General features: G+C 38.2%; 2 protein-coding genes and 1 long non-coding RNA gene across 3 annotated transcripts in view; 1 reads left to right on the plus strand and 2 right to left on the minus strand.

Moving 5' to 3' along the window:
* The window catches only part of LOC141436862 (uncharacterized), a 281,086-nt gene extending 264,281 nt beyond the window's left edge, over positions 1–16,805 (plus strand). Inside the window, exon 2 of the long non-coding RNA XR_012452344.1 lies at positions 14,900–16,805. This is a non-coding gene — a long non-coding RNA (uncharacterized lncRNA). The remainder of the gene's footprint in view (positions 1–14,899) is intronic.
* LOC141436853 (kin of IRRE-like protein 3) overlaps positions 1–22,631 on the minus strand; it is a 100,241-nt gene that overhangs the window by 51,767 nt on the left and 25,843 nt on the right. The gene's annotated exons all lie outside the window — the stretch shown is intronic.
* Positions 231–14,780, minus strand: LOC141436857 (tRNA endonuclease ANKZF1-like). The gene is given in 11 exon segments (XM_074099939.1): positions 231–2,847; positions 4,526–4,630; positions 6,031–6,216; positions 6,882–7,036; positions 7,290–7,611; positions 7,785–7,923; positions 8,502–8,724; positions 9,892–10,040; positions 11,295–11,424; positions 13,596–13,762; positions 14,576–14,780. Coding segments are annotated over 9 exon segments (1,464 nt in total). The 5' UTR covers positions 11,335–11,424; positions 13,596–13,762; positions 14,576–14,780; the 3' UTR covers positions 231–2,702.

The raw sequence follows: 22,631 nt of genomic DNA on the forward strand, positions 1-22,631 counted from the left end.
GTAGATCTCATTAGGGGTTATTGTCAATTAGCAAGGTTTTATGGTAATGAGGGTGTCTTCTACAAAATTTTGTAGAGCGTACGCGCATAGAAAAGCTCATTCCTATTGTTGGTATTGTTATTTAGGAAAAAACAATACGTTTAGAAGTAGCTAAAAACGGATAAAGAGATTTCAAACATTAAAGAAACGCAGATGCGCGATTATTTTTTTTAAGGAAAAAAAGGCGGTACTGATTTAGTATAAAAATATTTATTGCAGGAAAAAGGATTAAATGGGTAGGTACAACAGTGGTATTGTTACTTTCATTAAAATAGTATAATAACAGAACAGTCCGAATACTTTTAAATATCAATAAATAATGGCAAAATTAATTTAATATTGTAAACCAAACTTTACAAAAAAATTGACAATTACACACAACATGAGACACTAATTACTGGTCCAAAAATAGATACTTTTTATTTTTTTAAAAGATTCACCAAAATGTTAACGAGAAAAATGCTACATCCGGACAATTCATCTTATACCGCGGCCACAGACCACTGACCAGCAAGCGAAAATATTTTTATTTTATTTTATTGAAGGATTAAGTGATTCACGATTAATTATTATTATCGATTACTTCTAGGTTGAACGGTGTACTCGTAACTATAGATAATTTGATGTAGTTACGTATACATCATTCATGTTCACGGGTGGATTAAGGCAATTGATCAATTGCGGGTTTACACCGAGCTTGGTCTACCCTCATTCTTTGACGCCAACTTTGTGCACTGTCGTTATTATTGGATTGTGTTCTCAATTAAAAATGGATTCAGTTACATCAGTCTTTCCCAAAGTGGGCGATAACGCCCCCTTGTGTGGGCACTGGAGGCCTAGAGGGGGGCGGTAAGGGGCTCAGAAAAAACTTCACCTTTGTGCCTTCATTAGGCGAGACTAATATGTTATTGAAGTTTTTAAGGTGACAAAAAACAAAACCGGCCAAGAGCGTGTCGGACACGCCCGAATTAGGATTCCGTACCCATTACGAAAAAATTAAGTAATATTTTTCTAGGAAGGATTTCGTATTTTGTACGGAATATTCCAAGTTTAGGTACAGTCACCAGCATTAATATCTGCCACAGCGGAGCGTGAAAAAATATCTGACACGTCCTTCCGGCGCTAGAAATAGAGTCGTATCAGATATTTATGCACGCTTGTTGTGTCAGATATTGGTGCTGGTGACTGTACTTAGGTATATTTTATACCTTAGGCTGCTATTTACTCTTAAACTACTAATAATTCTCAAGAAAACTTAACCGTTATAGTTTTCCTTCTAAGTTTGATTAACTTACTACCATCCTGAATTTTTCCAATTTTTTCCACCCACCGGTTTAGATTTTAGAGGGGGGGACGCTCGACTTTAATGAAAATTTGCACTTTAAAGTTGAATATTTTGCAAACGAATCACTGAATCAACCCCAAACTACAAGATTAGATGAGAAAAAAAAACACCCCTACTTTACGTCTATTGTAACTCTAAAAAAAAACTTTTTTTAATTTTTTATTGTACCATTTTATCCGCATAGTTTACAATTTACATATATATTCGTGCAAAATTACAACTTCCTAGCATTGATAGTGCCTGAGCAAAGCCGCGGACGGAATAACAGACAGACATGGCGAAACTATATAAGGGTTCCGTTTTTGCCATTTTGGCTACGGAACCCTAAAAAAATGGGGGCGCTACAAAACAACTGATTTTCAAAGTGGGCGTCAAATGAAATAACTTTGGGAACCTCTGAGTTACATAAAAGTCACTGTGTAATACTACAAGGTACTCGAAATTTTTCTATTATTTTTCATAAGCAAATCATTGGATTACTGATATACCTAATATTCGTCAATTTGGAGCTCACAATTATACATAAAGGTCATCGCGGTCTGCAAAACTGACCAATTTAATTTCACAATTTTTATACCTTGGTTTAAATTAATACACTACGATTTGAAAACAGTTTATGTTCTACGCAACAGATTAGAAATCACAACACAGGGACTGATGTTCATGTTACTCCAAAAAATTTACATACGAAAAAGCTTTTAGAGGTAAAGCAATTTTTTGGTGACTATAAATGTAGATTTATGTAGGTAGGTACATATCTGATTTTCATCTATATGGCTACGAATAAATAATAAGTCAGGAAGCGTAGCTCAAAACAAAATCCACACAAAAAGTGGCCATACTTTAAACCAACAACTTATGATTCAAATACGAATCAATTTCGAGGTTGCAAATTGACGCGCTTGTTGATTGGTTAAAATTCAGAAAAAAAGCAGGTATTGGTTTGGGCGCGTGGTGCAATGTCAGACGGCGCGCAGAACACGGTTTTTAAACCACGCCTTCTAGGACACGCAAGGCCATTTTTCTAACGCAATTACTATTCCTGACTTATTATTTATTCGAGCTATGTGGTAACAAACTTGATTGACCAACACATTTTCTAGCAAAATACATACAATTATAGGTAAGTAGTTTAATTTTGCGATGAATTTTACTTAACTACTAAATAATGTTTTTCATACTTTTTGTTACTTCTCAGCGTATTTGCGACCAATACTCATGGTACACTATTAATATTGGTGTGTTTGTATTTTAATTGTACATGTTTTGAAATTTTACAAATTCAATGCATTTAAAAGACGTATACATAAAAATATCGCTACACACTCATTTGTAAAGGTCTTATATTTCTATGGTTCTGCAGGCAACGTATTGTACAAAACTTGTATGAATCATACTGGAACGCATCTTTCGGCAGTTGGTTGCCGCAGAGGAAACATCGAAGCTCATTGGCTTTTACCTTTAGAAGAAAACAAATCAATATCAAAGTTAGTACCTACAACAAAAAAACTCACACACATTTGGACCACGTGTCATGCGTCACAGAATTTAAATTTAAACTGCTTTGTTTTTTACTTACATCATTTTACTTTCAAAGCACAAGTTAGGGATGTCGCTTCCATATTGTTTACTAGCTTTTGCCAACGGCTCCGCCCGCGTGGTATTCGGTTATCGCGCGCTGTTCCCTCGGGAACTGTGCATTTTTCCGGAATAAAAAGTAGCCTATGTCACTCTCAGGTCCATAAATTATCTCTATGCCAAAAATCACGTAAATCCGTCGCTCCGTTACGGCGTGAAAGACGGACAAACACACAAACACACTTTCGCATTTATAATATTAGTATGGATGTGTGATTTCACACTTTTGTCTTTGGATATTTGTTGGAATTCTCGTGAGAAATTTGAAGCATAACATGTGAAATAACATTGTATAAAAATATAGTAGGTCGTGTTAACTGAGAGGGATATAATTGTTTGATTAATGATCGGGAAGTAATGTTTACTTAGGATGTAGATGAAAAACATGTTGTCTAGTCTTTGTTCCCAAACTGTGGTGCTAATGTATTGTAAGCAAAGTTATTGGTCTGATTAAAGGAAAAATCATCAAAAAACGATACAAAAAATATCGCCTCTTAAAATTATTAAGATGCCAAAAAGACGTTAAAAATGGTAAGAGCAATTTATAATAAAAATGCAACTGTCAGAAAATGAAAATTGTAATAGTACATTGTGTCTTAAGGGCGGTAAACAAGGAATTACGAACGAGAGTCTATTAGAAGCCGAAGTTGAGGCTTTAATGAGTCGATGTTCGTAATTCTAGTACCGCCCGTGCGACATACAATGTTTTTCATCACATTTGCGAGTAAAATTGTATATTTGTAAAAGAAAAACTAATATTTTTTCAAAAATTGCCGATACCGCTGACTACGCTCTTGGCAGCGCCAGCCTCCGCGCCGCCCTACCCCAGCCTGACCATGCGCCCGCCGTGCGCGCGCCGCGCTCCTGCACTAAGCAGACCAGCACGCCATGCAGTATCAAACTCACTTACCGACCTTGGGCTTCATGACAAGAAAATTAGTACGGCCAATGACTCATTTACCGACCACGGGTTTCATGACAAGCACATTAAGGTCGAGGGTTTTATTTGGGGGGTTGCAACCAAGGTAGCCTGCATGTTATGACACTGTTTACGAGCAAGTGTGATGAAATATAAAAAAAACCTGTTTTTACCACCATTTCCGGCATAAACAATAGGTACACGTCATAGTACTGCTGTGCACAGGCCTCCTCTCAGATTGAGATGACTAGTTACCACGCTGGCCCAGTTCAGATTGGGAACTTCAGTCACCCATTGAGCTCACAGGTGTACGCAGGTAGGAGAAAAAGCCACGGCACCCCAGTGGTTTGACATAATGGCCTCTTACGCAGAGGGTCGTGTGAAAGCCGGATTTTAGTGAGAAATTAGACTCGAAATTTGAGCTTTTCGCTAAAGGCAAACAGATACTTATTATGATTTTGATGATAATTTCTCACCAGATGACCCAATTGCTCATTTATCTCCCTCTCATAATAAAAAAAAGAAAAATATTTCCGACGTCTACTAGATTTTATTTTTAAATACCTACTTATAAAAAAATTATTCTCAAGTCTGTGAGCTGCAAAAAATTGTTCGTCTTTATCTTCTCCACTTGCTTCTCCTTTTCTCTCTGCCGCTTTGCCTTCTTCTGTTGCGCCTTCTTCTCTTTTCTTTAAAAGTTGTTAGACTTTTGAACTCAAAACTTAAAACCAATTTTATCTTGTGGAGTTTCTTGCCGGATTCTTCTCAACAGAGACTTTTCCGAATGGTTGTAGATTTTAATCATAAGTCATAAGTGTTTGTTACAGCCTAAATTGAATAAAGATATTTAGACTTTGACTCTAAACTTAGTTCAGCATTTTAACCCTTAAATGCATTATTATGCAGATCTACATCGCATATTTTAATGGCTCGTGGCTTTATATCGAAAAATTAATCCTACTGATAATATTATAAATGTGAAATGAAGAATGTTTGAGATTTGGATGTTTGTTACTCAATCACGTCTTGAACCAATCTAGATGAAATTCTATACAGATAGTTTGAGTCCCGGGAAGGACATAGGATAGTTTTTATCCCGGAAAATTTCATAGTTCCCGCGGGATAGCCATAAACGAATACTACGCGGCCGGAGTCGCGGGTTGTTGCCCTGTATTAATATAAATATTAGGAAATTACACAAAAAAATCATGCATTAAAGTCTATAAGTTGTTGTTTGCCATGTAGTTTCTTGCTTGCCATCAGATGGACCGAACGCGTTTGTCTACTATGCGATATTTTTCAAGCTAATTTGTTTATTTTTTGGAATATAAAAGTCTATCACGAATAATTATTGGAGTAGACACATTAAGTTATATTTAGAACAGTTCTATCAGACCACATTTTTAATTTTCATTCAATTTTTATGGAATAATCGAGAAAAAGTAACAAAAAGCAACGTTGCCAGCTCAGCAGGAAGCGCTCTTAAATTGCAAATGGTTGCAATATTAGGTTTTAGGTTCAGGCGCTTTGATATACGATTTTTTTATGTAATAAATAGCAGACAAACGAGCAGACGGTTCCAATGTTGTTAATGTTGGTGATTAGATTACCGTCGCCCAAAAATGAAAATGACGACTCACAATTGACGTCCTTTTAGAGAACGACTAAGCTTTACAACAAGGATGGCCAATAGACTTTTTAGGTGGGCAAATTTTTTGAAGTCCGAAACGGTACCTGGCCACCTCTTTCAACTACAAAAATTAGTCGTGCTAATAGCCGGCTGGCCGATCAACACGTTTTGGCGGGCAAATTCAAATGCCTTGACGGGCCGATTTCTGGCTCGCGGGCCTGGGTTTGGCCCGCTTTGCTTTACAGAGATCCCCGTAACAAATAAGGGATAAGTCCGCCTTCGTACAAGTATCTTAAAGTTTGTCAGTTGTATTTTGTTAATTTTCTTTTGTACAATAAAGAGTTTACATACGTACATACATACAAATTAATAAATATATACGAATAATAATTTCTCTATAAATGTAGTTACAAGATAGATCGATTGGATTGTTGTTTCTCTGATGTCATTCTGGTGAACTGTCATAAAAATGCTAAAACAATAACTGGTCCTATTATAGTTACCTTAGAATAGTTGTACTTGTCCGGATGCAATGCCTGGAATAACCGGAAGGCTATCCGGGTGTCCTGTTGCGGTGCCGCCGCGTAAGGAGTCTGCAGTTGGTTGTTCTTCAAACAAGGGTCTCCGCCGACGGACAGGATTTGACTAAAGGACATACATAACAGTACGGTACATGAGACCATAAGGGCCTACGCTAGATGACGCGGTTTGCACGAAGCGGGTGGACGCCTATTGAAAAATAGAATGAGCAGCGCTAACTGTACGCGTACGACGGATTTTATCTGTACCCGGGCCGGCAGTCGTTACGCCCGCTCCGTGCACCCGCGCCAGCTAGCGTAAGCCCTAACACTATAATACAAAAAGGGGACTCTAGTAAAAAAAAATAGTTTAAATAACTAATAAAAAAAAACTTGACTGCTTTAAAAAACTTTAAACAAATCTTAAAACGAAAAACAAGTCTAATGGTCTAAAACTCTGTTAAGTAACTAGAACTTTAACAGTCGGAACCTATATTACTGGGAATTTTTGAGCTGTTCACGATTTTGAATGAGTCCTCACTGTTGAAGTTTAATTTACTTAACAAAGTTTTAAATTGCTACACTTGTTTTATTCCTTTTTAGTTTTATAAAATTATTTTTAAGACTGTTGGTTTTTTTTATAAGTATTTGTTTTTAATTCATACTCAGCTTTCATTTGATAAGTACTCATATTGTTACAATTAAAAAAAAGTTACAAATAGTGCCAAAAGCCCAATTGGTTCAATTCCATATTCCTACTGCATCTTGAGACTTAGCGTAATATAAACTTACGTGACCATCTCCGGTTTAGAAGCTATGGCGGCTTTATGCAGCGCAGTGTTGCCATCAACCGGATCTTTAATGTTGCACGCCTCCTCTAAGGAACCCTCCCACGTTTCCAAGATAGTCTCCAGGGAGTTCTCCTCGCCTGATATCAGTTTCCACATCTGAAAAACAGAAATTATGTCAAAATTTCAGTTTCAGGAAATAAAAAAAAATACGGGACAAACTATAACAAGGCGGGCCACGTGCAAGGCCCACGGGACCCAAAGGCTAGAAGTAGTGACCCGGGCCGCCTGAGACTTAAAAATTTTGCCCACCTAGAATATCTATTGGCCAGCTTTGACTGCCCTCTGAACTAAACTTTTTTATTTCTACAAAGTTAATCTGCCTCGCCATGCATCGTCAGAAAGTACTTACCTTTTTCACATTACTAGCTATCTTCGGTGGCTGCTTCTTTTCTATCCCTCCTTTCTTCTCCTCCTTGTTGTCTTCTTTCTTTTTCTTCTTTTTCTTGACTTCTTTCTTTTCCTGTACTTTCTCTCCTTCACTATCGGAGCTAACGGGTCGTGCCACAATTACGTCATGTATTAAATCTTTGCGGGAGTTAGTGATGATGCCTTTAGAAGTCTGTTCGGAGAGCGTCTTTATCCATCCGACTGGTGTTTCGGAGTCAATGTAACAGGGCCCTTCGTCCTCGCTTGACAGCATTTGGGTGGGTAGGTCTCTGGGAGGGCGCTCTCTAAAATAGGAATGGTTACAATGTTAAAATAAATGTTTTTGTAAAATTGATTATTATCGCTAATTTTTGAAATTAATTGTAACTAGCTGCAATTGTCAAAAAAATTATTACGCAAATACATAATTATTGTGAATAGATTTTACTTACTACGGGTTAGTAAGATATGTTTTTACCTTGATTTTGCCCTGTCTATGGGTTTGCATGGGCTCTTCTGTGTCTTCTTTCCGCGCTCTATACTAGTGTCAGAGTTAGTTTTCGCCGGTGGCCTTGTTGTCGACGCTATTAAGGCTTTTTGGAAGAGTTCCATCGTATCTAAGTGGTTAAAAACAAAATCAAGTTATAGTAGCTTGCATTTTGTAAAAGACTTTTTCAAAAGAAACGTCAGGCATCACCATGATCTAACTGGAAATTAGGTTTTACGGCAGGGCAAAGTTGGGAAATGCAGCTCGTGGGCAAATTCCAGTCCGCGAAAGCATTGGTAAGTTTCTTAAGTTCCTTTATTTTTATTTGACGTGTATTGGCCATAACGAGAATGCCTTCTGACAAATATCCTATTTTTCTGTCCATCTGCAACAGAGTAACTAAAGCACTGGTGTAAAACTGTAAATCGTCCAAAGGGTAACTGGATGAAATACCTATAATGTTGTGTGACTGCTTCTCATCTAATATTATGTTCATCAACCATTTGTTTAACTCTTGCCATGTGGCAAGAGAATCAATCTTCTGAGGTATAATTGACAATTTACTAAAATTTTCAAGGGTAGATTGCAAAAGATTAGAAACCAACGAACTAAGGGGTAAATGCGGGCAAAACCTCTCTGGGTCGAATTGTACACAAAACTGGTTCTACAAGGACTATCACTAGCATACAATAAGGTACACGTACTTACCATAGACCTCAACGCTAGCTACTGTCTCGTGCACCCTCTGTATCTCCTTATACGTGGGTTTCCTGGTGGGGAAGGGGAGCACCCTGATACGAGGGTCATCCTTGGAGAGGGGAGAGGTCTTCCCAAATAGGGCTCCCTGGTTGATAGGGCCGACGGCTCGGTACAGGATTATGGAGCACCCCGCTAGATCCTCGGCCCAGCTAGATATGATGTCTTGTACGTGCTAGAAAAGATACGTAAGTATATGATTTTATCTTCATGGCTTGTGCCCGTGGCTTTGCCCACATAGCGGCAAAAATCTGGCCCTAAAATGTATCCAGTAATAGGTAATTTTGAATTAATAAAAACTACATAAATATACCTAACTATAAAAAGAAAACACCATCTAAGAGGCCCTCCTGCGGCATAGACCCCAGCACACTGGCGGTATTACCTCTCTGTACAGTCAGAGAAATTCGCTGGGAGAGGTAAGCGCCAGCTCTGGGGTCTCCTGAGGTCTCTATCAGCCGGGACGACAATGCCCCTATTTTTATTTATTTTATTTCCTACCATATCGTATCTTGTGTTGTGGATAAATAGTAATTGTGTATAAAATGGGCCAAATTTTATGCCGCTGAGTATATTAATTAAGCACCTGTTTGGAAGGTATGAGTCAAAAATAAAAAACCGGCCAAGAGCGTGTCAAACAAGCCCAAAATAGGGTTCCGTAGCCATTACGAAAAAATTAAGTAATATTTTTCTAAGGATTTCGTATTTTATACGGAATCTTCCAAGTTAAGGTATATTTTATACCTTAGGCTGCTATTTACTCATAAACTACTGATAATTTTCAAGCAAACTTAGCCGTTATAGTTTTCCTTGAATAATTGATGTACTTACTACCATCCTGATTTTTTTCCAATTTTTCCACCCACCGGTTTAGATTTTAGGGGGGGGACGCTCGATTTTAATGAAAATTTGCACTTTAAAGTTGAATATTTCGCAAACATATCACTGAATCGAAAAATCGTTTTAGTAACCCCCTAATGGTTTTAAAAGACCTATCCAACGATACCCCACAGGTTGGATGAGAAAAAAAAATCACCCCCACTCTATGTCTATGGGAGGTACCCTGAATTTTTTTTTACGAAATAGCCATGTTTGAATCGGTCACAAAACTAGTGGATGCACCCAGTATCACCTTTTTATCATTTTCTTTATTGTAAACAACCACAGAAACAATATTTCCTATTCGAAGTCCATCTTGAAACTGAAACGCCAATCGCTAAACAACCGCGGTGTCTGAATAGTACACATTTTTGCGTTTCAAACCGTGCGGGGATCGCGCGATTTTGAAACCACGCGGTTCCCACCAGTCTGAACACGCTCTTAGGTGCTTCACTCAGCTCACCTCTATGAACTGCGCCTGATTGTATCTCCGGAGGCTGGCTCCGGCGGACTTTGGCGCGTTGCCGTGCTGGTCCCGCGAGGCCTGCGCCTGCCCCTGCCCTCGCCGCGTCACATACGAGTGGTGCGTCTTGTGGATCACCGCGGCGCCTCCTACACCACTCACAATATATCGTACGAGTAAGGCAAGGGTCGGCAATAGATCCGCATCCTGACCGCGGAAGGCCTAGCCTCGGACCGCCAAGTGTCTAAATATAGGTATTTACCTACTTAGCTACTTATTTTGTAGTGTATACGTTACTTATTTGCATATAAATAAATAATACTTTATCACAAAAGCAATATGTTTTTCTTCAGTCTGGATCGTCAGTCCGTCAGTCTGAAAGGGTTAAACGGTAATTCTGTCGTCATGAGCGTGTAACCGATATCTAAGTTATATGTACAGTCAAGTGCAAAAATAAGTATCTATTCGAACCACTCAAAAATATGTTACTACGACCTTATTGCGGCGGAATAAAAGCCTGTGGTACTTACTTATTTTTGAAACTTTGGATAAGTTCATATTTTTACACTCGACCGTACAGTCTCATAAATAAGTGATCACTTTTGCACCTTGTCACTTTAACGTCATGTTTGAAAAGCCATATGAAATTGTGTAACGACTGAAAGCAACAAGGTACAGAAATGGTCACTTATTTATGAGGTTGCCGCTCCGGGAATGCTCTCCCAGGGCCAATCAACGTTTTAAAGTGTAACTGGTTGCCATGGTAACGCCTCCCGGGTCACTTATTAAAAGTTTGATTTTATGGGCTACAAATCCACTATGTTAGAATTTGTGACAGTTTTAAGACAATTCCTTCATGACTCATCTCCTAAGTATGCTTTTAGTATAACATTGCAAACATTTTTCTGAGCAAGTACAGATCTGTTCACTCGCGAAGGCGCGCCACTCCACATTTTATAATTGTAGTTGTAAACGTATCCGTAAGACAAGTCTATGTGTGCGTAGCTCGAACGTATCCTCAGTCGCAAGCGTACCGTCAGTCACGCACACTGAGACTAAGACATGCACATTGATAATTAGCTGTGGAGGGGCGCGCCTTCGTGAGTGAACAGATCTGTATAATAATATCACTGTACCACTACCACGAGTTTACAGTGACCGTACTCGATAGTGACGGTGTAAATTATTTGTAGAGGCGCTGTACAATTCTCCATACAAATAATTTACGCCGTCGCTATCGAGTACGGTCACTGTAAACTCATGGTAGTGGTACTGATGTCTCCTGCGTTGTCCTGGGACAGAATAACAACACTAAAATGTTGATTGACCCCCCAGGAAGCTGGTTCCAACTTGCGGCACTTCCCATTCCTATTCTAATCGCGGTCGGATATAGTGGCAATGACCTGAGAAGACAGCGCCGGCGAAGTGTCCCCCGGAGACCATGAACACGGCCCAGCGCTGGAAGCCCGGTGTGGCGAGCCGCGAGCAACGCTCAATCCAAGCGCGCCCGTCCCCGTCCGTCGATAACTCCTCCTATAGGGGATAATAGTACATTGAGTCTTAAGGGCGGCAAATAAGGAATTACGAACGAGAGTCTCTTTAATGAGTCGATGTTCGTAATTCTAGTACCGCCCGTGCGACATACAATGTTTTTCATCACATTTGCTAGTCAAATTGTATATTTGTAAAAGAAAAACTAATATTCTTTAAATAATTGCCGATACCGCTGATTACGCTCTTGGCAGAGCCAGCTCCGCGCCGACGCAGCATGTGCCCGACGTGCGCGCGCCGCGCTCCTGCACGCCATGCAGTATCACACTCATTGACCGACCTTGGGCTTCATGACAAGAAAATTAGTACGCGCAATGACTCATTTACCGACCACGGGTTTCATGACAAGCACATTAAGGTCGAGGGTTTTATTTGGGGGGTTGCAACCAAGGTAGCCTGCATGTTACGATTACGACACTGTTTACGAGCAAGTGTGATGAAAATATGAGTTGCAATAACAGAATCAATAAATAGAGAATCATTTCACCTTGATCAATAGAATAAGGTACTTAATACATATACTTGGAAGAGCGGTATCTCTCAACACAGCTTTTCTCTTTTAACTTAAGCTTGAAACGCACTGGCAGCGGTGGCGGACTGGCGCGGCGCATCGCGGAGGCGGTACTGGTTGTAATATTCGAGCGAACATGAAAGAGTCCGCATAGAAATAAGCGTGGCGCGGTATATGCGGGCTCGTTCATGTTAGTTCGAATATTACAACCGGTACCACCTTCGCGCGCGCGTGCTGCGCCACCGCTGTCAGCGCTTCCGAAGCTTTGAATATTTTTTTATCAAGCGAGCAAACTTCATCCATCGTACTTGATCGGACAATTTCGTATTTATCGTTCTCTGAGAGAACTAGCTTTAAGAACTCATCGCGATCATACAGCCGTAATTTTTTTATTTAGACATTTGACACAGGGGCTGATTCACCATCCACTGATTAGCGTTAACCGACGGTTAAATGTGATGCCGTCTCCGTCTATTCGAACAAAACAAATAGAGACGGCATCACACCTAACCGCCAGTTAAGTTAACACTAATCAATGGATGGTGAAACAGCCCCTAAATTATGCATATTAATAGATGTGAAAATGACGCTCATTTAATACAATAATTGATTGTCACTTCGGCTGCCGCCGTATTCCAACTAAGATCCGACTTTTCCAGATGGAAAATTATAATGCACTACCATCCGTACTTCATTATTTTCCCAGTTCCATCTCGCCAATGAAGTTAACAGCTAAAAAAAACCGTTGGTGGTACAGTGGTGGTACATGACATCTACGCTAGTGCTGCTAAACTACCAGCACTCTTCAGCATTGGACAATATCAACATTGCTGAAATGGCAAACTGCAGCAGGTCATACATGTATGCCGCAGAACTGGGGGGGCTACTACGAAATTCGAAAAATCGAATTTCGTATCGGACCGTCCCTCTCACTCTCCTATTACTTAAATAGTTATTTGTGTCACAAGGGAGTAAAATGATGTATTTACGGCGAGGTAGTCCGAAATGTAGCGAAGAATTCTACAATAGAATCCTGAGTGTAGCGAGAGATTCTAAAGTAAAATCCTGAGCGTAATGAGGGATTCGAGTGTTAACGCCCAAGATTAAAATAATTTTACTCCCGAGTGACTCATACCTACAACTTTTCACACCGAGTATAACGAAAATTGAAATGAAACAATTATAAATATAATTAAAGAGCAACCAGCATAGAAAATAGCGTAGTTTTACAATTATCAACTTCAAAAAAATTGCTTTTGCACAGAAAAGTTGCAATTTGATCCCTCTCGTCAGGGAGGAAAAGTTACTTTTCTGAATGAGAAGTGTGAAATAATACAAGCGTCCCGGCGCCCGGCAACATACGAAGTTCGAATTTTGTACTTCGTAGTGGGTACGTATAGGGTCTGATACCGCCACTGGCCGACCAGTTCTTGAATGAAAACCGCGTGTCAAAATACGTGACGTAGGGCGCTCTAGGTGCCAGCTGGGTGGGCGATGATATTGTTAGCACAACAAATGACGACAGAGGAAGAGCTCAGTGAGCTCAGTGTGCGTGCCATAAAAGTTTAAAAGCCTATTATGAACAGGAAGGATTGACACAGGTTGATGATGTAATGACATATGGATATCAATGTGAACTTGCCTTCTTATGATGAAGCACGCATCTATAGATACAGAAGACCTGTCCCCGGCCGTTGGTAAAGAAGGCTTTACAGTGGCGAGTAGCTGCGGCGAACAAGTCTGTGGCGGGGCCACTGGTGCCCTCAGTCTCGGAGTCGCTGCCAGACACGCTGGAGTTGTCATCTGCATCTGGGGAAAAAAGGTAGTAGATCCATGGCCTGTTTCAACACCCATAAGTGTCTGATATCCTATGTAACAGATATCTATGATGCCATTCGGGTAGTTTGTTACAGTAATTAACAATAAAATAACAGATACTAAAATATTCTGCTACATTTGGGATTGTCCAAATTACCGTATGGATGTTGTTATGCTAAGGGGCTGTTTCACCATCCATTGATTACTGTTAACTGATGGTTAAATGTGATGCCGTCTCTATTTGTTTTGTTCGAATAGACGGAGACGTCATCACATTTAACCGTCAGTTAACACTAGTCAATGGATGGTGAAACAGCCCCTAAAAGTATCCAACCCAGCAACCTACTACTACATTGCTTATGTTGCTAAAGAAGAGAATCTAGAACCAAAATAGAAATAAACTTTTATTTTATTTTATTTTTTATTATATTATATTTCAGGGTGACATTGAATTTTTCCTCTTTAAACGTTTATAAGAATGATTTTAACTAAATTTATGTTTGTATTGTTTATTTTTGGTTCTCACCCGAGTACCAAACACCGAAGCTACCTTACAACGGCCAACCGATAGTGTCTTTTTCAACCTCGACATTGGCGGTGTCATCGATAGGTAGTTTCGATGGAGCTATATTTTTTCCAAAAGTTTAATTGAATTATAAGAATGATTACACATTTTTTGCCATAAATGAACATGGTGTTTCTCTATTTGGGCTATATGGGAAAGCCAATGATATAGGAGCTACAGGGAAAGCTTTACCTTTATAGCTTCCCTGTATGCAAGCTATATGAGTACGTAATCGGTACCTTGTCTGGAGGTGAACTGTCTCAGCGTAAGTGGTAATTTGCCAAACAGCTTCCTCTTTAAGTTGTGAGTGTGCCAGTGGTTCTTGTAATGTGCCGTCTGCTGCTGCCGGGACTCAAAGGGGCCGACTCCGCAGCACGAGCAGCAGTTACCATTGGCAGGGCCGCTGAGACTCAGAAGATTGAGGCGCTTGATTACACTGGCTTCATCCACTGTTAAAATAAAATGTAGATTAAAAATATATATTAGCACAATAGTAATCTCTCCCAATGTTAGTACCTTATATTATAACAGTAAAAAAAAAACCAGTCGAATAAAAAAAAAAGGTAAGGTGCTTTAGGGTAATTCCGTAAACGGGGTTATTCCATTTATTTAAAATTTCTCCTAAACGTGTTGATGTTTAACCACTGGCAGCACTTAAATGGACGCCCCATTTACCGCTCCTCGCGTCTCTCCAGATGATGCGAGGCGCTGACATCGGTTGGACGTGCAATATATATTTTTTTGGGTCGAGTGCATTTTCGTGCCAAAAAGTTAAATACGAAATAACCCCAACACCGCTAACTCTAAAACCTGATAAGTTACAAGATTGAACTATTAATGTTATGACAAATAATCGTTTTTTGCGAATGACTGTGTCAGTCTAAAAGGCCTAGCTATAGTTTAATTTTTTTCCCGAATTACCCCTTTAGGGGTTATTCCAGTGAAGTGATTCCCGAAATAACCCCAGCTTACTTTAGTATGGTAATTGTCTGAGGTATTCAAACTTTCAACTTTTCAAGATTTACATTTTTTTATTTGTGGTGCCAACCTCCATCTATGGACCCCAAGCCAACCTTACCTGCCCGTGGTGCACCCTGCCGTCTGACAGACTGGGCTCTGGCAGCTGGCTGATTGCGGCATAGCGCAGCCAAAATCGGCACAGTTAAGTCCCCGGGCCCCGGATTGGCTGCAGCATCGGCGGTGCAATAAACTGTGCCCTACGATCGCCAACTCGCATGCCCAGTGTGGGGATTATGGGCAAACCCCTACCAGAATTAAGCGCACGGCAAAGAGATGGCCCCCAGTTCCCGGTCGCCCCGCTATTCCTTGCCATAGTAGCGTTCATGGTAACGGTAGGGCAGAGGATGCTAAGAATCCCGGTCGATCCAAGGCTACCTAAGTAAACTGACCCTGGCTACCTAGAACGGACGGACTTTTAGGACTCTTCTAGCGCAGTTGGAAGTGGAGCTGGAGAACATAAGGGTGGCATATTCAGGAGTTAAGTGAAATACATAGAGAGGGCACCATCATCTTAGACTCGGGCCACCTTCTGTACTTCCGCGAGGATGATCAAACATCACAGGGTGGCGTAGGGTTCCTTGTTAATAGATCCCTCTCTAACAACATTAAAGAGATCTCCAGTGTGTCGAACAGGGTAGCGTACCTGATACTTCGGCTATCAAAACGATGTAGCATGAACTTTATTTAGTTGCTTGCATACTTGCTTCTTTGAAATGATTATGGTTCACGCGAGCGAAACATGCTCACTTGCAAGCTTGCTTAAATGTTTGCTTGCATGCTTGCTTGCTTGCATACTTGCTTGCAAGCTAGCTTAAATGCTTGCTAGCATGCTTGCTTGATTGCTTGCTTCATTGAATGTTTATGATTCACGCGAGCGTAGCCGCGGGTAAAATCTAGTTCAAAATATTAAAGTGACATGGCATTTCTAATTGTTTTATATACTTACTAGTATATTCCCGCGGCTTCGCTCCTCTCCCCCTATTCTGCTATTCGGGGCGGAGACAAAATCTACAATCCACACATCAAAGATCATAATAATCTGTCCAGCTGTTCAAGAGTTATAAATGGTGTAACTAATCCAGCTTTGTTCTATAATATATGTAGATTTAATATTCCTTTGCGGCAAATTTTGAGAACCACATTGCGTTTGTGGGGTTATTTCGGAATACAGATATTGAAAAAATCTGTAACTGTGGATATTACTAACGAAATAAAAAATAAAAATGAATGGGGTAATTTCAGCCTAAAAAGAAATATGAACCTTGAGCCAAATTATAATAAAGTCCACCTTTCAATAACACGCAGAATAACCCCGCTATATTCCGAAATAGCCCCTGTGCAAAAAAAATAAGTAACTAGTTTTTGAATACCAATATTTCCATAAATCGATCATATTTTAGAAACTTTTTTATATAGTATATAAGATCGATTAGTGGAAACGACAGAAATATCCTAAGACTTTAAATATAATATACCAACTCGGAGTAATTAACGAAATTACAAACGTCATGTCAACTCATCAAAAATCCACGTGGAATTACCCCAAAGCACCTTATTATAGACTAAACTTTGAACCTAGAGACCTATCAAATTCTAAGAGCTCATCGTTTTTCAGCTATACTCAATGCATACGAAAACATTTGAAATATCATCCCCTCATTTATAAATAATACCAAACATTTTAATATTTCACGGCGCAAAAATTACCTAGTATTTTTACTTGTTTTAAACGAAACTGAGTATTTTGCACAAAGTTACAATTTGAAAATAATACTGAAAAATTTTGCTATACTTTCCAAATTAGGAGTGTTTAATGTCATTCTGTAGTGAAACTGATAGATCAGTGTGGTGGTGTCCCCATTCTAAAACCACGCATAGCTGCCAAAGTTTGTAAGTTTGTTTGTTTGTAAGATTTTAAATCTTTACATCTAAACCGTTAAACCGATTTTTTTTATTTTAGTTTTTATGGCAGTCAGGGTTTTTGATTTTTTAATTTAATGTTTTATTTTGTATTTTTTATATTATATTTACTGTGAAATGTAGATTAAAAATATTATAACCCCATATATTATGAATGGGCTAATTATTAGCTTTATTTGATACCCATTTGTTACAATACAAAAAAAAAAAATCATTCCTCCGCCATGTTTTGCCAACGCCATATTTGAAATATTATATAGCCTATGACACTCATACCAGTAATGACAAATACAGATACCTCATATTAAAATCCTTTCAGCGTTTAGACTCCAGCTGGAGACCAAAGAATGACATACATACATTTACATAAGCTCGAAAACATTAACCCTCCTTCGGGCAGTCAGGTAAAAGAAGGGTGATATAGTTATTTACTTTAAATTTTAACTACAATTTCATATTTTATTTGTCTCATGTATATATGTGTGCCCAGTCACAGGGTCACAGCAACAACACATAATATAGGCAGTCCCTATATAATAGAATGTTGTTGGGCCAGCCCACTTAGGTAAAGTCATTTTTATTGGTCACTAAAATATTTTTCTTTTTATAAAAAAAAAAATCATAAAATTATTTCCAATAAAAAAGTGACGTATAGGAAAATTTTGTATTAAAGCTTAATTGCAAAGAATCTAATTTGGGTATTGCGCGAAATAAGTATTTAATCATTTAATTCATTAAAAGATTAGTTTATTACTATATTTGATTGATAATTTTATTCCACAATAGTATGGTTAGTATCATAATTAATTGCATTCATTTAGGATACAATAACTTACTTTATATATAGTCATCACAAAGGCATCTATAGGTTATGTGAAAATTCGCAACCGTGAAAAAGCTGAGATTGCATAATTATACTAGCTTTTTAAACTACATACCGAACTTGGTGAGACTCTGTTAAGCATGCATGCTGCAACTTTTACACCCTTTAGCAATTTGTTCAAAAGTTGTCCAATTCATATTATTTTCACCGTTTTGTCACGACATACTCCGTTTTCGCCAGCCATTACTGAACTCTGCGAAAATTGAGTTTAATTGACTCAAATGTTATAATTAATAATTATGCAGGTAATGCTGAGAGTCACATCACATTTCACGGCGTGCCCGTGAAATAAACGCTATGGGTTTTTATGCAAAATATTATGCAATTTAGTAGGACCTATAAACATATGTTTTTTACATTATTGATGGCTGGCTGACATCGCAGTTAAGGCCGTTTTTGATTCAATGCTAATAAATTATTGAATCTAAACTATAACATCTGAAACACATGTTCAGAAAAACAGTTTTAATTAATTTTGTAGGAAGGGGCGAAATAAGTATATTTTTGCTTCTTTTGGTTAGTTTTGTAAATTGTCAAAGAAAATAAATCCATCTTCAGCGTGTGCTGCCACCTACTGGTTTACGAGATCAATACGTAATTGACCCAACTGGCGCTTTGCTTTCTTACGTACTACTCGCATAATAGATGCAGAAGCAAGATATAAAACATTAATTTGCTAGTGACTAGAGATGGCGGCTAATATAAAAAACGGCCGCATATAAAAGAATTATTTCAAACAAATTGGAATAATTAAAAAAAATCATTCAGTCGAATGAAACGCTAGTTCGTGTTGAATTAGCCCGCTAGAAGCGCTAGAGTTAGCGTGAGGTCTACGAAATGACAAAATCTCAAGTTTATGGGTGAGCTTACGCAGGTTTATTTATAATTAGAATATTTTGTTTATATTTTGGCATACCTGAAATTAATTATGGCACCCCTATTCAATCTACATGCCTGTCATTAGCATGTCAGAGGGGCACACTTACATATGTCATTACTTTTCCGTGCACTACAGCGACCTCAGACCAGTGGTCAAGAACTAAATTGGCGGCCATCTTGGTTGACTTGTCAAAGGGGCCGCCATTGCCGCCATTGTAAACTCTAACGCTCTATCGTTTGAATGTTTATGCGCTCTCTTTTCGAAATTATATCCTGTTATTATTAAAGTTATTGTTAATTTGTTAGTTATTCGTTACCGTAGTTCTTGTTGTGTTTTGTTTGTTGTTTTGTTTTGTTTCTTGTTAAGTTTTCGTTGACTTTTAAGTTATTTTCTTATTGCGTAGTAAGTTTCTTATTTGATAATAACATGAGTCATTTTCCGAAAAGATATTGTGTTTTCGGCTGTGACTTTTTGGGTAAGTTTTTTCCAGTAATTCTTCCATCAATATGTGTAAAATAGGTTTCCCGGAGCGATAGATTATGTGTATACTAGCTTAAATAATAAAAGGGCCACGAGTGTTTTCGACAAAACGAAATCAAAAAAAACTTCGCGTTTTTATCTGAATACATTTAACTGAACGAAAAGTATTTGCATTGTGTTGTGTTGTATAAATAAAACCATTTTTCAGACAAGAAATGTTGTAAATAATTGTATTTATTAGTATTTTCGTTTTACCTATGAAATTCACGTGGCCTCTACTTTCTTTTGGGTAGTATATTTTATCCGGCGAACCACGGAACAGTTAGTGATAAAAACGTAAATGTGAAACATTTCTTCGACCCCATATCCCAGGCGCCATTTCCTGGGCAACCACATGAAATAGTCGAATAGTTTGCCCAAGGAAGTGATCAGTGCACCTTTGTGCACTGGCGGATTTGCTGTAAGGCCCAGTAGGCCCGAGCCTAGGGCGGCCAGTTATTAGAGGCGGCAAATTGAGACATAAAAAGTCAATATGATGATAAAATGATAATACCTAATAATAATATTATAATAATATAGCTGAGAAAGGGGCAGCTGATACTAAATACATGGCTTGGGAGCTAGGGTAGCCAAGACTGCAAATCCGCCACTGGCACCTTCACTGTTTTTTTAAAACAGATTTGATAAGTACTTTGAAGACAATTTTACAAGTGAACAATGATATGCACTCATCAGTTATTAGCTGCCTGTGCATTATAAATAATAATAATTATTATTATTCTTCGCTGGCTGACTTCACTGACAAAAAGACTTGATATCCAAAAGAGTACCAAATTCTGTAGTTACTTAATCCTGTAAAAAAAGCTTTAATTATTTTTTTATTACACAAAATGTTGAAAATTTAGATATCACCCTTGTAAAAATATTGAATGATGATAAAAACATATTGTAATGTACACATGGCAAAATAACATTTATTTAATATTGTTTCAGTTACATTTTGTGTACCACTACATCGGTTTCCTCACCCGACAAGGAAACCTGACCTTTTTAATGCTTGGATGTCAGTGGTTGGGGACAAACTTCAGGAAACTGACCAAATTAAAATATATAAGTCGAAAAGACTGTGTGACCATCATTTTGATCCCAATGACAAAATATCAATAGATCGGATCAAGCCATCAGCAATACCATCTGTGAATTTACATCGTAAGTAGATGTTTTTTTCATTTTGCAAAGAAATTACAGGGGTCACTGGTTGTTGACTTCCAAATTATTATTTATATATAAGTTGATACAGAGAAAAACTATGAATAGAATGGAATAGAATATGTTTATTTGTGGAACATAGGTGTACATAATCGATCTTAAAAGTATAACATTCAGGAATCTCTATGAAAATCTCTATGAAAAAAAATGAGATAAGATAATGAGATAAAACTTATGATTTTGTAAGTTTGTATGTTGGTTAACCACTCAAATTAATTAGTCATCTGATTTCAAAAACAGTATACTACTATAGGTGTGATATAGTTTGGAGTGATATGGGCTATATTACAAGCTTTAATTTAGTTTCACCTGTCCCGTTGTCCGTCTGTCTGTAATCAAATCTTGCAAGTTAAACTCGACCAACTTCCAGTGGTCAGATTGACTTGAAATTTGGTATACTTATGTAAATTGCGTGACAATACAATAATCTGGTAGTTACATCCTGGTTGTCCGGCCAGGATCGTCTCCAGAGGACGGAACTCTTCAACGGTTAATGGCATCGGCTTAAAATTTGGTATGCAAATGTAGTTTGAGTAACAATAGGTACAAGTAGTCAACTAAAAGTATAGTTAGCAATTAAAAGCTTGTATTAAACATGAAATTTTTCACCTGTCCCGTTGTCTGTCTGTCTGTAATCAAATCTTGCAAGTTAAATTCGACCAACACCCAGTACGTCGGATTGACTTGAAATTTGGCATACTTATGTAAATTGCGTGACAATACAATAATCTGGTAGTGACATCCTGGTAGTCCGGCCAGGATCGTCTCCGCAGGACAGAACTCTTCTACGGTTAATGGCATCGACTTGAAATTTGGTACGCAAATGTAGTTTGGGTGAGGGTGACAATGCAAGTAAAGTAGACAAAAAGTAAAGTTAGCAAAACAGCTTGTATTAAAAATGAAATTTTCACAAAAAAAAATTAAACTCGGCCTATGCCCTGGCTTGTTATGGCTTTACTGCTATACACATTTGACTCGAAAATATTATGTAATACTGGCACTAACTTGCCTGTATCTAAGATACAACACAAATATTTTTCCAATGGGTAAATGCCACCACAGCTGGTAATCTCTGGAATTACAAATAAACAGTATAATTAAATGGAATTCCTTGACAGAAATCTGTGAAAAAATAAGTAGTTTATACTAATAATGTTTATAAACAATTAAAATGTTAGTAGGTCAGTTTATTAACTTTGTAACTTTACATGTATGCCAGAAGTACTCTCCAAACCAACTAAACCAGTTTTAATAGTGCACTACTGAAGAGACCAGGGGGCCTACCATGATCTTTTCATAAACGATCCAAACGAAATATTTTGGAAAACCATAACTCTGTCATTGCGGTGTTCTTAGCAACCGCTGTGTTGATTACAAATAAAATGTTTACGCTGTCACTAATCCACGAGTCTCTTTTCTCACTGAAAAGTTAGTTTTATCAATGAGGAGTTAAGAAGCACAATGTCGTGATAGTACCTATGAAAAAATATAAAACTTGAATAAAAGTTTTAGTTCTTGAAATTTAAAAATATTCCATGTAAAACACTTAAAGTTCCAAAAGAATTGAATGAGTAACTTATACTGAATCGCAAAATTTGACACTGAAGCGATTCAATTCCCACTCAAGTTAAGCGTCATGGTACGAAAACCGCTTGAAGTGAGTGAATGAAAATGTCTGTATCGCTGTCGCTGAACCGTGCTTGAACTGAATCGCAAAAGTTACGTCGTGGTACGAAATAGCGATGCAGTTCAGTTTAGAGCCTAAACTGAATCGTATTAAGAGAGCGTGGTAGACCCCCAGTAAGTAAGCCATACTGGACAGTGGACAAGTACTTAGGTACGA

Source organism: Choristoneura fumiferana, chromosome 17 (assembly GCF_025370935.1).
Source record: "Choristoneura fumiferana chromosome 17, NRCan_CFum_1, whole genome shotgun sequence".
NCBI lineage: Eukaryota > Metazoa > Arthropoda > Insecta > Lepidoptera > Tortricidae > Choristoneura > Choristoneura fumiferana.